This window comes from Cynocephalus volans, chromosome 7 (assembly GCF_027409185.1).
Source record: "Cynocephalus volans isolate mCynVol1 chromosome 7, mCynVol1.pri, whole genome shotgun sequence".
Lineage (NCBI taxonomy): Eukaryota > Metazoa > Chordata > Mammalia > Dermoptera > Cynocephalidae > Cynocephalus > Cynocephalus volans.
In genome coordinates this window covers 100,267,913-100,284,214 of record NC_084466.1, presented here as the reverse complement: position 1 = coordinate 100,284,214, position 16,302 = coordinate 100,267,913, and the positions used below count along the sequence as shown (strand labels likewise).

The 16,302-nt window shown below is 34.2% G+C and overlaps 1 protein-coding gene and 1 non-coding gene across 6 annotated transcripts in view; both read left to right on the top strand.

Moving 5' to 3' along the window:
- CCAR1 (cell division cycle and apoptosis regulator 1) overlaps window positions 1-16,302 on the top strand; it is a 51,512-nt gene that overhangs the window by 17,737 nt on the left and 17,473 nt on the right. For all 5 annotated transcript variants that reach the window (XM_063102818.1, XM_063102821.1, XM_063102820.1 and 2 more), the window contains 8 exons: window positions 3,953-4,082; window positions 4,336-4,497; window positions 7,567-7,792; window positions 8,371-8,484; window positions 9,002-9,168; window positions 9,905-10,115; window positions 10,925-11,008; window positions 13,239-13,424. In XM_063102818.1, the coding sequence (XP_062958888.1) occupies window positions 3,953-4,082; window positions 4,336-4,497; window positions 7,567-7,792; window positions 8,371-8,484; window positions 9,002-9,168; window positions 9,905-10,115; window positions 10,925-11,008; window positions 13,239-13,424 (1,280 nt within the window). The remainder of the gene's footprint in view (window positions 1-3,952; window positions 4,083-4,335; window positions 4,498-7,566; window positions 7,793-8,370; window positions 8,485-9,001; window positions 9,169-9,904; window positions 10,116-10,924; window positions 11,009-13,238; window positions 13,425-16,302) is intronic.
- LOC134382880 (small nucleolar RNA SNORD98) lies at window positions 8,806-8,870 on the top strand. Its single transcript, XR_010024141.1, has one exon. It is a non-coding gene; the product is annotated as a small nucleolar RNA SNORD98 (small nucleolar RNA).

The following is a 16,302-nucleotide window of genomic DNA, read 5'->3' as shown; positions in this document are numbered from 1 at the left end:
CAGCCCCATGAAGTATTTTTATTTTATTGCTTTTAGTGATAAAAATTGTTCAGTGAATAGGAAACTCAAAGATAAGCTTTTTGTGGACTTAAAACTAATGTCAGAACTACTAATCCCTGTTATTTTATTTGCAATGGAAGAAAATGTTTTTGAGACATAAACAATACCAGTAACATTGTATATGCATATAGTCTGCTGATAGCACCTTAAATTACTCATTGAACCATACTGTATCAAATGAATGAGCTGAGTTTTAAATGTTTTTTTGCAAATTGATTGTTTGATAGTCTCACATATTCTGTATAGAAACTGTTTAAAATAATAGTTAGCCTTGGTTTACAGATGCCTACTTCATTGGTATTAAAAAATTGTTGCACTTTCTTTTTATTTTAAATTATGACACACTTATAGCAAAGTGATAGAACTGGTTATGGTATAATAAGTTGTTATTAAGTGAACACCCATGTAATCACTAATCAGGTCAAAAAATACAACATTGCTAACTAGCTTTTTTTTTTTTTTTTTTTTTTGCTAATAGTTTACTCTGACTATGCATCCTCAATATAGTTTAACCTTGTCTGTTTTTGAACTTTATGTGTAATTCCATTTATGTAATCTTTTGTTTAACATTGTGTTTTAAAGTTTTTCGTACTATTTATTCCATATTGCTCTAGTTTTTTCATTTTCATTGTTACATAGTATTTCATGTATGGATATTGTACAGTTGTCTGTTCTGCTTTGGTGAACATTTGGGTTATTTCTGGTTTTTAGTTTCTGAAAACACTGCTATGAATGTTCTCATATATGTGTCCAGGGGCAATGTGCATAAGTTTCTGTAGGGTATATATTTTTTGAATGGAATTGCTGGGTGTAAAGGGTATGTGTATATTAAACTTAGTAGGTAATACCAAAACAAACTGTTTCCAAGCTACATGGTTCTTGTAGGTATCTGACCTTTTAGTCCTGTAATTTCTTATTTTTTTCTTTCTCATATTTTTCCTAAGTGGTTTTGTTTTCCAGTTGTAAATTGGGACTTGAATACCGTTTTTTCCCCCTTCCATTGCCTCAAGAAGAGATATGGTTTCTGTGGGGGGCTCAAGGAAGCAGTGTTTCTGGTGGTGATGTTTCCCATGGCTTTGTGGCTAGTTGACAGGAGCAATGAAAGTAGGGTAGAAAAAAGTAAAAGGGAAAAAAAAGAGGTGTGATAGGATAGATTACTGTGGAGTTGGGGGTGTGCCTAAGGATCAGAAGGGCAGAGAAATCTCCAGTGCCAGCCCATGAATTTTTAGAATGGCATAGTTTATAACTTTAATGTAGGAAGTATTTATATGTTACCTGTTCCTTTGCTCACCCAAATTTTTATCATGAAAATTTTCAAATACACAGAAAAGTTGAAAGAACAGTGCATTGATTACTTATATACTTACTACCTTGAACAACTGTTAACATTTTACCGTATTTCTCTGCATACCTGTGTGTACAAATATACACATTTTTTGCTTAATTGTTTGAAGTAATTAGCAGACATTATGGCATTTCACCTCCTAATATTTAAAGTGCACCCTCTTAGAATATTTTCCTGTTACCACAATATTGTCACATCTAAGAAAAAGCACTTAAATATTCTGTTTATGTCCAAAACTCCCTGGTTGTCCCCCAAATATCTTTTAAGGTTTTTTGTTTCCTAAACAAAAAGCAGTTAAGTTTCATGCATTATGTTTGGTTATGTTTCTTTAATCTTTTTTTTTTTTTTTTTTTTTTGGCAGCTGGCCGGTTTGGGGATCCAAACCCATGCCCTTGTTGTTACCAGCACCATGCTCTCCCAAGTGAGCTAACCAGCCAACCCTAATCTTTTTATTCTAGAATAAGTTTTCTGCTTTTATTTTTTTCCTTTATGACATTGACTTTTTAAAGAAGTTGGGCTAGTTGACTTATAGGTTATTTTGGAATGCTCAGTGCTCTGGATTTGTCTTGATTTCTTCTATTTTTATCTTGTTCCTTTATCTGCCATATAAACTATAAACTATAAACTAGAAGTTAAGTCTAAAGGTTCTGGGCAAGAATATATTATAGATGATATTTTGTTGTTCATATTGCATTGTGTTAGGAAGCATAGGGTGAGTTACTTTGATTTGATTACTTGGACAAAGTGGTGGCCATAGATCTTTTCACAATAAGGGAATCTTTTTTTCCCTGTGCAAATAATCTGTGGATGATACTTTGGCACCAGTAATTACCTTGTTGTATAGCAATCTTTGATTTAATATCTGTAGATTGGGGTTGGCAAACTATAGGACTTGGATTTGGCCCATGGCCTGGTTTTGTATGGTCTTTGTGCTAAAAATGGTGTTTGCTTTTTTTTTTTTTCTTGGCGGCTGGGTGGTACAAGGATTTCTAAAGTCTTGTTAAAAAAAAGAAAGAGAGAATATATAACAGACCCCATCTGTGGAGCTACAAAGGGTATTTACACTTTGGCCATTTACAGAAAACATTTGCCAACTTGTAGGTGATTCTTGCCTGTGTCAATTATTTCATTGGAGTTTGCAGAACGAGAGCTTTTCTAATTGTATCATCCCTCCTAAGGTCACTAATAGCTGTCACGGTTCTGCAGAGAGGAATTTCCCTTATCTATCAGGGGGGTTCGCTTCACCAATTTGCAGAGTAAGGAGTTGGTGTAAAAACTCATCTCAAGTGGTGGCAATGAGTTTTCTTTCTTACCCTCTTTTCCTTGTGGCCTCGTGGGGTTTTATGTATTCATTGTTTTATACTCAGTCGTCTTTCTTTTTGATGATTTAATTGTCCGTATATAGTTGGTGGAAACCCTTTCAAGCTGGCTCCTATGTCCTTTTCAGATGACCCTATTAAGGCTTTGAGTAGGAGGGTAGTTCAAAAAGTTTTGTGGAAAAATATAATTAAAAGATAATATGAGTCTTTCCGTGAACTTTTTTTTTTTTTCCGCACCTCTGTGAACTTTTTGAACAACCCTCATATTTCTTACAGGAGATGTCTTATTGAGGGTGTTATTAAGTTGAAAGCTGCCTATATGTTTCAGTGGTGACACTGACATTAAAAGGGAAGTAAGCATAAAAAAACCATAAGAATTCCTTCCATTCATGATAAAAAATCATCAGACTCATTGGACTAATTTTTTAGGAAACAGTAGTTGAGAATTTTTTCCTCCTACAAACTAGATTAGAGCAATAATGCAGCTGAACACTATACTAGGCTCAACACTTGGAATTAATATTCTTTATCATAGTCTGGTGTCAGAAAAATATGATGTAGCTGAGATATAGTGACTCTCATATGTTATCAGTTAGGAAGAATGAAATTATTTGTTCTATATCCTTGTGTTTCTTATTTTCCATGATGCTTAATAGTTCTATTTACTTCAGAGACCTTTAAATCAAATAATTCTAATGAGGTTGAGGAAATTTTAAGGAATAACAGCTTTTAAAATTTTTATTTAAATGAGATGTTGAAAAGGGGATGAGTAATGTACTGTCGTTGTAAGGCACGTGGATACTTACTCTAGTTACTTTTAAAAAATATATATCTGTCCATACATTATTTTAAGTTTGTATTGTACCAAAGAAGGTAGACTTATGCTATCCTATCTGGAAATAAAAGCTTATATTATTTCAAAATGAAATTGTTAATTTTTAATACTAGAAAGAATTCAAGACAGTACCTGTTCTTTCAGTATATGTGCTACCGAAGCGAGCACGTACCTGTTCTTTCAAAAACATTATAAGTTATGCTAACTTTGAAAACACAATTTTAGTGACTCCCAGTTTGGCTGTGTTCATCTAATTTAACCACGTAATGTTTTTGAACTTTGTGCAAGCAAGCTAAAAGAAAAAATTTTTTTAATTGAGCAAAGAGGAATTTATTGACTCATTGCAGTGAGGGAGCTAAACATGCTAAATTTTTTTATCTGTGTCTTTTAAAGCTGGTTTATTGCAGCCTCCTGTCCGTATAGTTTCACAGCCACAACCAGCACGAAGGTTAGATCCACCATCCAGATTTTCAGGAAGGAATGACAGAGGGGATCAAGTGCCTAACAGAAAAGATGACCGAAGGTATGTTTTGAAAAGTGTATTGTGGATAATGGTGATGGTTGAACAACAGTGCGAATACACTTAATGCCACTAAACTGTACACTTAATATAAATTTTACTGTTTAGCCATTTTTATGTGTATTTTACCACAATTTTTAAAAGTTAAAAAAGTATACAGTGGAATCTTGCTTATATTCCATATTATATTTATCTCATTAAAGAACTCTTTTCTAATGCCAGAAATATTAGTAACTTTAGAAAAATTTGCTTTAAGTCGTGAAAGGGAGAGAGAAAGACGTAGATCCAGAGAAAGATCACCTCAGAGGAAACGATCCCGAGAAAGATCTCCTCGAAGAGAGAGAGAACGGTCACCTCGAAGAGTTCGCCGTGTTGTTCCACGTTACACAGTTCAATTTTCAAAATTTTCTTTAGATTGGTAAGTTCTTTTTTTTCTCATTGTTTTATTGAATTACTAATTTTGTATAATTTGCTAGAATGTATCACATAGATATTTTTCTTGCAGTGTTCATTTCCTGACATTTAGTGCTCTTTATAGAAGGGCAGAAATGCAATTTGAAGTAGCAGTTTAGTTCTCTGCAAAGTTACATTATTTTCTTATACTCATTAAGGGTGTCATCTATTGAAAAAGGCAGATCCTGGAGGAAATTTTTCTCTGATGAAGTTGTTTCTTAAAGTTAGAATTGTTTAAGATCCAGATTTATTGATAATTTTATTATTGTTTTTGGCTGGCCAGTATAGGGAACCAAACCCTTGACCTTGGTATTATAACACAAGGCTCAGGTTTATTGGTAATTTTAAGTTTATGTATAGTCCATTGTATATGATGAAGCAGTAATTCCACAGTGAACCAATTATTTCAGGTTTACTTGTGGCAGTGTAATATAATAGAAACATAGACTTACATATACACTCATAGACCTATGTTATGTATGTACACGTGTATATGTGTATGTATATGCATAAATAATAATATTCAGCCTTTAGAATAAGATGTCATGGGCAAATTACCAGGAATTTATTAGCTTTACTTACAACACAGAAATAATATCAACTAGCAGAATTATTGTGAGGTTGAATTCATGTATCTAAAGCCTTGGCTGGCCAGTTAGCTTAGTTGTTTAGAGTGCAACCTTGTAACAACACCAAGGTCATGGATTCAGAACCCTCTACCGGCCAGCCACCAAGAAAAAATAAATATATAAATAAAGCACTTAATCCAGTGTGTGGCAGTTGTAGATTCTCAGTAATTAATGGTGGGGGAGAAGGGTTGTTGTGGCTACTAGGTAATAGATTAACAGGTGGAAAAAACAAAAATTGACAGTAAAGTAAGAAAATCATTGAGCTGGCCGGTTAGCTCAGTTGTTTGGAGAGTGGCCTTGTGACACCAAGGTCAAGGGTTCAGTTCCCCATATTAGCCAGCTGCCAAAAAAAAAGAAAAAATCATTAAAAGTATTGTTTGGGACCGACCCCGTGGTGCACTTGGTAGAGTGCTGCGCTGGCAGCACGGCGACGCTCCCGCCGCGGGTTCGGATCCTATATAGGACTGACCGGTGTACTCACTGGCTGAGTGCTGGTCACGAAAAAACGACAAAAAAAAAAAAAAAAAGTATTGTTTGAAGCTGTTTGGCATAGGAGCAAATAATTATGCACTTCAGTGGCCTGAAAAGGTATTGGTACATTTCAACTAAGTATAGTAATTAGTACTCATAATGCTAGCCTATCAAAAGTTAAAATTTCTATACAATTCTAGATCCAGTAAATCAGCATATTTTATTTAAACTACTTAATGCCAAGAAAATTTTTCGTGATGACTTTGCTTAATTATGTTAAGTAGTTGGTGTTCATTTACTCTTGATTGTGGTCAAATCAGCAACTACTCTTAATTTATACTAGTTTTCTTGTTATCCTTATTTACTTTTATACTTGAAAATATCTAGCTGCATATTTCAGAGAAACCCATTGAAACCAAAACCACTTCCCTAGCCCCAAAGATATTAAATAGAGAAGCTCTGATTTTAACCATTATTTTCTCAATTTTGAAGCTATTCTGGGAAGAGTTGATATATAGGATATGAAATTGAACAGCTATCCAGCTCCTTCCAAGTTAGATGTTCACAGTTTCCAGAACATCAAATGGATCCATTATAAATGAAATTGATTTTAAAGTGTTCATATCCTCATCTATAGTTGTGGAAATCAAGATTTTCTTATACTACTTATGATTATAAGAGACTGCCCAAGAAATTATTTATTTGTACTTATCTCTTTTGTTTTATTATAGATTTTACTCCTATGGAGTAAAACATGACTTCAAAAATTCTGGTGATGGGAAACTGGGAAACTTACACATACTTTCTGTTTGTAACACTGCCTTAGAAACAAAATTCAGATATCATTTTTTCACATTTTTATTATTTTGACAGCAGAATCTTATCCACATAAGGTATAATTACATCAGCAACCATAACTAACAAGTTTATTACTCTATATTTTTTATTTTTAGGCTTCAAATAAAGACATCTCTTCATATAGATAAGTTCATATTTTATACCCTTGTCTTTAGTTCTCTAAAAAAGACAATGTATTTATCTTTTCACCTTATAGACGGTTTTTCTATTTTAATTCATTGTGCTTTTAACAGACATCTCTTGGCCTTTTACCAGATTGATTTGCCTTTGAGTTCCTCTCCTTTAAAAGCTCTGCTTTTTTTTTTGGCGGCTGGCTGGTATGGGGATCTGAACCCTTGACCTTAGTGTTGTTACAAGGCTGCACTCTAACCAACTGAACTAACCGGCCAGCCCAAAAGCTCTGCTTCTTAGGAAAATGGAAATCATCCTTTCAAAAGTCAGTGCCAGATTTAAAAGTCAGGAAACCTGTCCCCTCTTAACATAATAACCAGGTATGGTTCTTAATCATTCACATAGTGGGTTATGGAGGTGTGGATAATCCAAACAAAATCCAAAGAAATAGATTTTGTTTTCACATGGATTTTTGTATTTAATTTTGAATGTAAGTGTGCTTGATATAGGAGCTTACCATAGAATAAAAGTTGTATTTTTTTCTACATTGTATAAACCTGATTGAGGGGCACTCAAGTACTAATTTGGTACCACTCTTATCCCTTCTACTTGAACCATAATTTTCTTAAATAATGTGCTGTTCCAACTGAGGCAGAACTGCTTCTGTTCAGATCTTCTCTGGAGCTGGGGTTGAAATTATTTCATTTCAAAGGGTCTTCTCTACACACAAAAAAGTAAAGAAATAAAGGTAGCACTTAGATACTGGTCGTTTATGCAAAACTGTGAGTATACAAACTTGAAAATAAGATTTTCATGTTTTTCTAAGCTAGTTAATAATTGACTCTGTCCATTTTCAACTTGCTTTTTATTGTGTCAGGTTATATATTTAGCTTCAGAATTGAGTGAATGTTTGTATTACCTTTGGTATTAAGGCTTTTTATTCACTACTTATGTCTGTTTTTCAGTCCCAGTTGTGACATGATGGAACTAAGGCGCCGTTATCAGAATTTATATATACCTAGTGACTTTTTTGATGCTCAGTTTACATGGGTGGATGCTTTCCCTTTGTCAAGACCATTTCAGCTGGGAAATTACTGCAATTTCTATGTAATGCACAGAGAAGTAGAATCCTTAGAAAAAAATGTGGCCATTCTTGATCCACCAGATGCTGACCACTTATACAGTGCAAAGGTTTGTATTCCATTGTGATATGCAGCTTAAATTTCTTGGCAGTTATTTATAATAAGAGGGTATGAGGCATTAATCTTCAGAAAGTTGTTATTTGAAAACCTGAATTACCTATGTTTTCTTCTTGTCTGCCTGATTCTGTTTTGGTTATTTCAGTAATTTAACTTCTCTTTGTTTCACCTCTTAAGCTGTGAAACTATGGTTATTGTTTTAACAGTTTAAACTGCCTAAAAATATGAATGTGAAGTTAATGTTATTTAGCTTTTTGGAATGTTATGTAACTTCTGGTAGCCCCAGATAAAATTTGATGTTAGGTGAATGCACTAAATCTTATTCTTCAAGGTCACATTCAGTATATTGCTTAAGGTCAGTAATTTTCTTTTGTTTTAAAACACTGATCAAAAAAAATCTCTGAAAAGTTAAAACTATATAATTATAATATATTTAATACCATTTCTACTATTTCCATTTTTATAAAAAAATTTCAGATACCTAATAATGTAAGGATAATTAGTAGTGCTTCTCATTTTTTTTACATTACTTTAGACTTTTGACAGGATTGAATTATTTGACTATAATAGGTAATGCTGATGGCTAGCCCTAGTATGGAAGATTTGTATCATAAGTCATGCGCTCTTGCTGAAGACCCACAAGAACTTCGAGATGGGTTTCAACATCCTGCTAGACTTGTTAAGGTAAAATTAAACATTTATTTTAACTTTAGGTGTATATTTGGTTTGTTTAATTATAACTGTATATACATAAAAACATGGCTTAAAATTTTGTTGATTAGTTTAAAAAATTATTTTGTCACAGCACTTAGAATTTAATAATGTAGGTGTTTTTCTCATTGCAGATTATGGCTATATCTTATTTGTATATCACTAGTTCAGTATTTGTAGCATAGTACAATCTTGGTGGTAATGGGATTTAGAGTGTCTTTGAATGCCATTAAAATTTGAATTATAGCTTGTTTCTTTAAAAGAACTCTATCTGAAGAAATATTTTAGAAGGGTGAGTTATGATGTGTAAATCCTATTCCATTGCTGAAATGCAGTGTGGAACACAATGAACTGAACTCTTCCTTGACTGACAGATACCAGAGGTAGTAAAAATGATATTGGAAAGGTTTGTACCTTTCCTTTTCAAGTATTTTATTTGCAATTTGATAGGTTGCATAATATACGTAAATGATTCTTTGTTTTGAATTAGTTTTTAGTGGGCATGAAAGGCAAGGATGAAGCCATGGCCATTGGAGGCCACTGGTCTCCTTCGTTGGATGGACCAGACCCAGAAAAAGACCCCTCTGTGTTGATTAAGACTGCTATTCGTTGTTGTAAGGCTCTGACAGGCATTGATCTAAGTGTATGCACACAATGGTAAGTACCAGTTCATTTCTTGATTACAAACATTTTTCTAGTAGATTATGTAGATGTTCTTGTCAATCAGCCTTTTTCCCCCCTTATTTTTAGCAACCTTGGTTATGCAGGTAATCTCAAAGGAAAATCCCCATTTGTAGTAAAAGTTTATTTGGTGCCAAAAATGTTTTTGGAGAAAAAGGATTAAGAACTAATCAAAATAAACTGAAAATCTAAATGCTTTGTTATGCTTTACTTTGGAAGTTGGATGTATGTTGAAAATACTTTTCATTTCATGCATAGCTGGAGAAGATCGTCAAGAGAGAACTTCATTTCATTGTAATTCCTTTGTTATAAAATGATGTAGTTGCTGATTATTTTTGTTCAGCCATATTTTCTCTTGAGGCTTATTTGTCCTGTGTATTTTAGTATATTTCTTGTGACTTAATTGAGAATATTCTTTTTTAGCACATGAAATCTGAACAGCTATCCAGCTTCTTCAGGTATTCTCTAAAATATGGGTAGCTCTGTAATCAAACTTGAAAATGCCTTGGGGGAACATATTCTTCTTTTAACCAATTAAATATTGTACAAATGTACCAAAAGAGGAACTATGGCTTCTATAATTTTTTTTTTCTTTAGACCAACCTCAAGTTCTTGCAGCAAAATTTCTTTACTTGATGTGCTACAAGTGAACTAGGGTCTTTAAAATGTATTTTAGAATTTTTTTTCCAACATGCTTCTTCCCTTGCAACAGGTACCGTTTTGCAGAGATTCGCTACCATCGCCCTGAGGAGACCCACAAGGGGCGTACAGTTCCAGCTCATGTGGAGACAGTGGTTTTATTTTTCCCGGATGTTTGGCATTGCCTTCCCACCCGCTCAGAGTGGGAAACCCTCTCCCGAGGATACAAGCAGCAGCTGGTCGAGAAGCTTCAGGGTGAACGCAAGGAGGCTGATGGAGAACAGGCACTGAACGCTAATCCCTTTTTCTATTTCCGCTTCTCACAGGCACAGGAACACAGGCACAAATGCACACCACACACTACATAACAAACACACATGGAGGAACATAACTGGTAACAGCGACTGGTAATCCAGCTTTCAGCAGTATAGTTGTATGTTCTTTTCTCTTAAACATTCTGTCTATCATGCTAACTTTAAGAGTGCAGAGACCTCAAAGGAAAATAAGTTGTGCTTAAATTGCACAGAATTTTGTTTTTATCATAGGTCTAGTTGCTGGAATCTGGGACCAGTTGTTGAGCAAGGTTCAGTATTAAGTCATTTTAAACATTTTGCCATTTTCTAAAATTTAAAAAATTTTTTCCTTCACGGTCATCAGTTCTAGTCATGGATATTTGAAATTGGACAACCACAAGTCTGAGAGATTTGAAATTTCAGGCTATGTGGCAACGTCTTTGGTACATTTCAAAGGTCTGACTAAATCAGTCTTTGGGTGGCTTGAAAATTGGGGCAAGATCACACACTGTGTGGTTAGTGGAGACCGGCAGTGTTTGTGTATCCCTGATATCCTTTGTGTTATAATTTATCACCCTTTTGTGTTTCACAGATCTGGCTTTGATTGGCTGATGAGTGTCTTTGTGATCAGTTAAAAGTGTTAGAATGTATGTACGTGAACTTGCCTAAATAATAACTTTAGGAGAAGACAATCTGAAACATTTGTGACCTTGCACAGATCAGCAACAGACTTTTAAAAATAAATTACTTTTATTTTAAGGTTTCAGAATAGTAATTATGTTCTTAACTTTGCACATCAGGATGAAGAAGAGAAGGATGATGGTGAAGCTAAAGAAATTTCCACTCCTACCCATTGGTCTAAACTTGATCCAAAGACAATGAAGGTAATTATTTTTTTCTTTTTTTTAGCAGCTGGCTGGTACTGGGATTCAAACCCTTGACCTTGGTGCTCTAGCCAACTGAGCTAAACGGCCAGCCCCAGTGAGGGTAATTTTGAAATTGATTGAAATTGATGGTTTTTAGTTTGAAATCTCTGAGCAGGAATTAGAGTAACATTGGTGAGAATGAGAGCAGTGTTTTTTCAGATAATAGCCATTCAGGATGAAGTCCACTGATTTTATATAAATATATTTTATTTATACATGTATAAGTTAAACAAAAGGCAACTCTATAAACCAGTTCAGCCAATATCTGTTGAAGGCCTGCATTATACAAGTGCCTATAGTGTAACATTGTTTTCTGGTGTTGGAACTGATCAGGAAACCAGGATTTCTACGTTTAAGTAATTTAAATTCAAGAAACATAGGAAAAAGGTAATCTTGTTTTAAAAACCAGTTTAAAAGTAAAATGTAAATTGGTATACATCTAAACTGGGAAGGAAATAATAATTTAATAGCCTCATTTCAAAATCATTGGTTAACCTATAGTGATACTAATCGTGTGTACATGTATCATGTTTTACTTTTCCCATGTCTCTGAACCTGTGATCTTTGTATAGTTTTGCATCTTTTGATCTTTGTATAGATTAATAGTCAGAAGATCAGAGGCTGATCATTACTTGCTTTTGCAGCTTGTTATTTAACACATAAATGTTAACCTTTTGGTTAACTTTTATTCTCAGTAGAAAACAGTTTTTCTCCTTTTGTTACGAATCTTTGGTTTTTGTTTTTGTCATTAGCACTTAATTTTAATTAAAATCAACAGTTCAGATAAAGAACAGGACAAGAATACTGTTTAATATCAACCTCTGAGAAATCACATTTATATAAAAGAAATGAAACAAGTCAGCAGAAGTCCAGAAAAGGTTCAGCTTACGTTATAGTGCTTGGCCGAAATATACTATGTAGGGTAACATAATGCTCAGGCCAGGCCAGGAGTAGGAAGAGACAAAACACAGACGACAAACCTCCAGGTAGTATTTATTCTGGATTCCGAACTGTCCGGTGGTCTCAGAAATATTTAGCATATAGGAAGCATTCAACAAGCTCTTTATAAAAATGACGGCAGTGTCTTCAGCATGTTTTAGTTACTTTCATACTCTTTTTGTTTCAGTCATATGCAAGTTCAATGTATAGCTCTACCCCACATAATGGGACCTCTGTAACATCAAAACCTCCCAGTGCCCAAGGTCATGGACTAGAGGGAAAGGGAATGAATTTCTACTTTTACACATATTTTAGGGAACAATACTGTGGCTATTTGAACCATTTTTTTTTTAACATACATTGCTTTTTTAATAAGTGAGAATGTACATCATAAGAATGGTTATTTGTTATTTTTGCATTATTTCCAAGTTATCAGCATAAGGTTTCATATAGAGTACTATAGATTCAAAAATATAGGCAGTTAAATAAGCCTGTGCTTCAGGACTTTTTGTCAAAGTGATGGCTTTGCTACTGAGTTTCCGTATTTTAAAACTTGTTTTTTAAAAAAACTTGTTTCTTTTGATTATAAATATAATGCGTGCTTATTTTTTAAAACAGTACATAAAGAAAAAATTATTCGAGCCTATCAAACATAAGTACTCTTAAAATTTAGATCTTTTTTTCCCACTGGGTACAGTCTTTGTGATTGATTGGTTGGTTGGCACTACTCATGTTGCATACAAAAGTTGCTATCTTTTCAGTTAACATTAATTTTTCCCCATTATTTTATATAAATGTTCTCAACTATTCAATCTAATTGGTGTGCTGATTTTTCTTTGGTATTATATTGGACATTTAGATTCTTCACTTTTTTGGAGGGAGGGACTATTATAAGTAAATCTATAAAGGTGTGTGTGTGTGTGTGTGTGTGTGTGTGTGTGTGTGTGTGTGTGTGTGTGTGTGTGTGTGTGTGTGTGTGTGTGTTTAGGATATTTCTTTAGGGTAGATAAATAGATTAACTGGGTCAAAGGGCATTTAAAAAATTTTTTTAAGCATCTTAAAACAGGTTTCAAATTATTTTCCAAAAGTATTCTATTAGTTTGCATTTTCACAAGCATCGTAATGAACTATACAAGTATTCCTTTCACCAGCTTTTTAAAAAATCAGACAAAAGATAATTCTAGTTAGTTTGTCCCCTACTTCAATATCCCATTTTCTTTTTATGTGATTTTATGTTCCATATATTTAGGTAAATGACCTCCGAAAAGAATTAGAAAGTCGAGCTCTTAGCTCCAAAGGATTAAAATCCCAGTTAATAGCCCGATTGACAAAACAGCTTAAAGTAGAAGAACAAAAAGAAGAACAGAAGGAATTAGAGAAATCTGAAAAAGAAGAGGAAGAGGAGGATGATAGGAAATCTGAAGATGATAAAGAGGTATATACTTAATCATTAAATATACTGTAATGGCATTAATATTGGTGTATAGAGGGTTCTTGGAATGTATAACTTAAGTTGTGGGGGTGTGTGTATATTTTCATTAAGGTATAGTTTACATATAGTAAAATTCAGCCTTTTTAGTGAACAGTTCTGCATGTTCTGACAAATGCATATATTTGTGTAACCATCACCACAATCAAGGGATCAAACAGTTCGATATAAATATGTTAGAGACTGAATTCTAGTGAAGTGCTTATCCCAGAATTTTGCAGCTTCTAAAACAGCGTGTTTGATTGGATCTTATTCATTAGGACTCAGAGGCTATTTGTTCAGGCTGTTTTATGCCTCAGTTTTATGTTAAATAGAATAACTCCTAGATGCATAAGCCTGTCCTTTGTTTTCTGAATTTAAAATATAGAGATATTAGAAATGTGTTTTAGCACCAGAAATTGGATAAACCCTACTATGTTTCTAAATGTGATGCATTGTGAAGTACACATTATTTATGAAGTATTTTTGCCAGAAATGTTTAACCTACATCTAATTGTGAGAAAAAAATCAGATAAATGTAGAATGTGAAAAATTCTAAAAGCAGCTTGCCTGAACTTTTCAAAAAATGTTCATGTAATGAAAGGCAAATGATTTAGGGGCTGTCTTAGATTAAGAAAGTTAGTGAAACATGATGACCAAATGAACCAAGTGAAACTTCACTGGATCCTGCATAGGAAAAAAAAGTCATGAATAGTATTTTGGGGACAGTTGCAGAAGTTTGAGTATGGACATGGATGAGACATTAGGTAATATTGAAGCAGTGTAAAATTTCTTGGATATGATAATGGTTTTGTAATTATGTAGGGGAAATACCTTGTTCTTAGGTGATGGATGGACTCCTGGTTTCTTACTTTATTCAGTGGGTTATAAATATTTATTCTAATGATGAAGTTGTCCAAGTTGGCCACTGGGAACTCTTTCAAGTTATCTGCCCTTTTGACATGTCCTCATTTTTTGAGGACTTCTTTACTTTTAGCATGATAGGATGTTTCAGTCTTATTGTATACTGTCCCTGCCCAAGCTCAGGATTCAGCCATTTCCCCAGGAAGCGCTAGACCTTTTAGTGAAGAGAGTGGTATTTAGAATACAAGATGTATGTGCTCGTTACTATCAGGTTGCAACTCCCAACCCCTCTCAGTAAATAGATATGGAATAGGTATCTATTTATGTGTCTATATTACCTATACATACATATTTACATCTATATTTATATATTTTATGTTTATTAAAAGCTGTGAGTTTACACTGGTACCTCCAATTCTAATCCATCACTACAGCGTTCATTCTAGTTTTCTCCCTTTCCATATGTCTAACTCCTTTGTCCAATAAGAAGAAACTTGGCTCCTGTTATACTTAATATATTAGCTTATGTGCTCAGTTTTCCATCATCACTCTCTCTCACCTGAATACATACCCTCCTTAATCTACTTTGGTCTGACTCCTTGCCTATGCTATCTCTGTATGGATACGCTCCCTGCTGCATTTGGGTTTCGATGCCTAATAACTGTGCAGCTCACCAGCCCTGGGCCATTGTGGCTCCACCTCACTGTCAGCGCCCATCTCCTGTACAGATACCTGTCTTGCTTGAAAGGATTGCTTTAGAACTGAATTGTTCAGGAAGAAAAGAGAAAGCAAGAAGAGCCATCTTTCACTTTCTGGTGTTGGCAGCCATTGGTGTTCAGATTCTAGATCTATTGATTGATGGGGGGTTGAAAAATGGTGATATTCTAATTCTTAGCATTTTTTTTTCCCCACAAAATCCCCTCATCTGCTGTTTGGTTACAGTTGATACAGTTTTACCTAGCGGTACATTCATATAGAAAAGGGCAGGACCAATGCTTTATTATTTTCTTTTTATTTATCCAGTTTTCAAGATAATGAATTGGTTTCCAGCCATCTTCATATGGTTGCCTGTTTTAATATTATTATGAATTCACTTATTTAAACATATTTGATGAGTTTCAATCCTTTGTAATTCTTTTTATTGAAACTCAAACTGTCCCTTTTTTTGGCCAGTGAGTTGAGATGTATATACACGTATGTACTGCTAGTACACAATTCTAGTAGTACCACCACCAATATTATTGCTGAAATTAATTTTAAAAATTTTTGTATATGCTATCCCTCTTTTCTTTTTCTTTTCTTTTTTTTTTTTTTTTTTTTTTGTTTTTGCAGTTGGCCAGTACAGGGATCTGAACCCTTGACCTTGGTGTTATAACTCTGTGTTCTAACCAACTGAGCTAACTGGCGAGCCCTATGCCTATTTTTTCTCATTGTTTTGTGTCATGCTATAAATACATCTACCAGCATATAGCCATTGCATATTTTCTTTTTCTTTTCGGCCGCTGGCCTGTACAGGAATCAATCCCTGGACTTTAGTATTATCAGTACTATGCACTAACCAACTAAGCTAACTAGCCAGTCTGCCATTACATACTATACTTTTTTTTTTGGTTGGCCTGAATGTGGATCTTGAACCCTTGACCTTGGTTCCTTGGTGTTATCAGCACTGTGCTCTAACCAAGTAAGCTAACAAGCTTGCCCTTGTACTCGCTTTTAATCCTCATTTAATCTTGGTTCAACAAGTATGTATCTGATGCTCACCAGATACATAGTCCTTTTGTCAGTGTCTCTAGTTATTTTGGTATTCTGAAGCTCATCTCTAGTGGATTCCTCAGAAAGAGCTCATGGAAGCAGTATGGAAAATGTGGTATAGCTACACAATGTGATACTACTCAGCTATAAAAAAGAATGAAATACTGCCATTTGCAACAACATGGATGGAACTAGAGAGAATTATATTAAGTGAAACAAGTCAGGCACA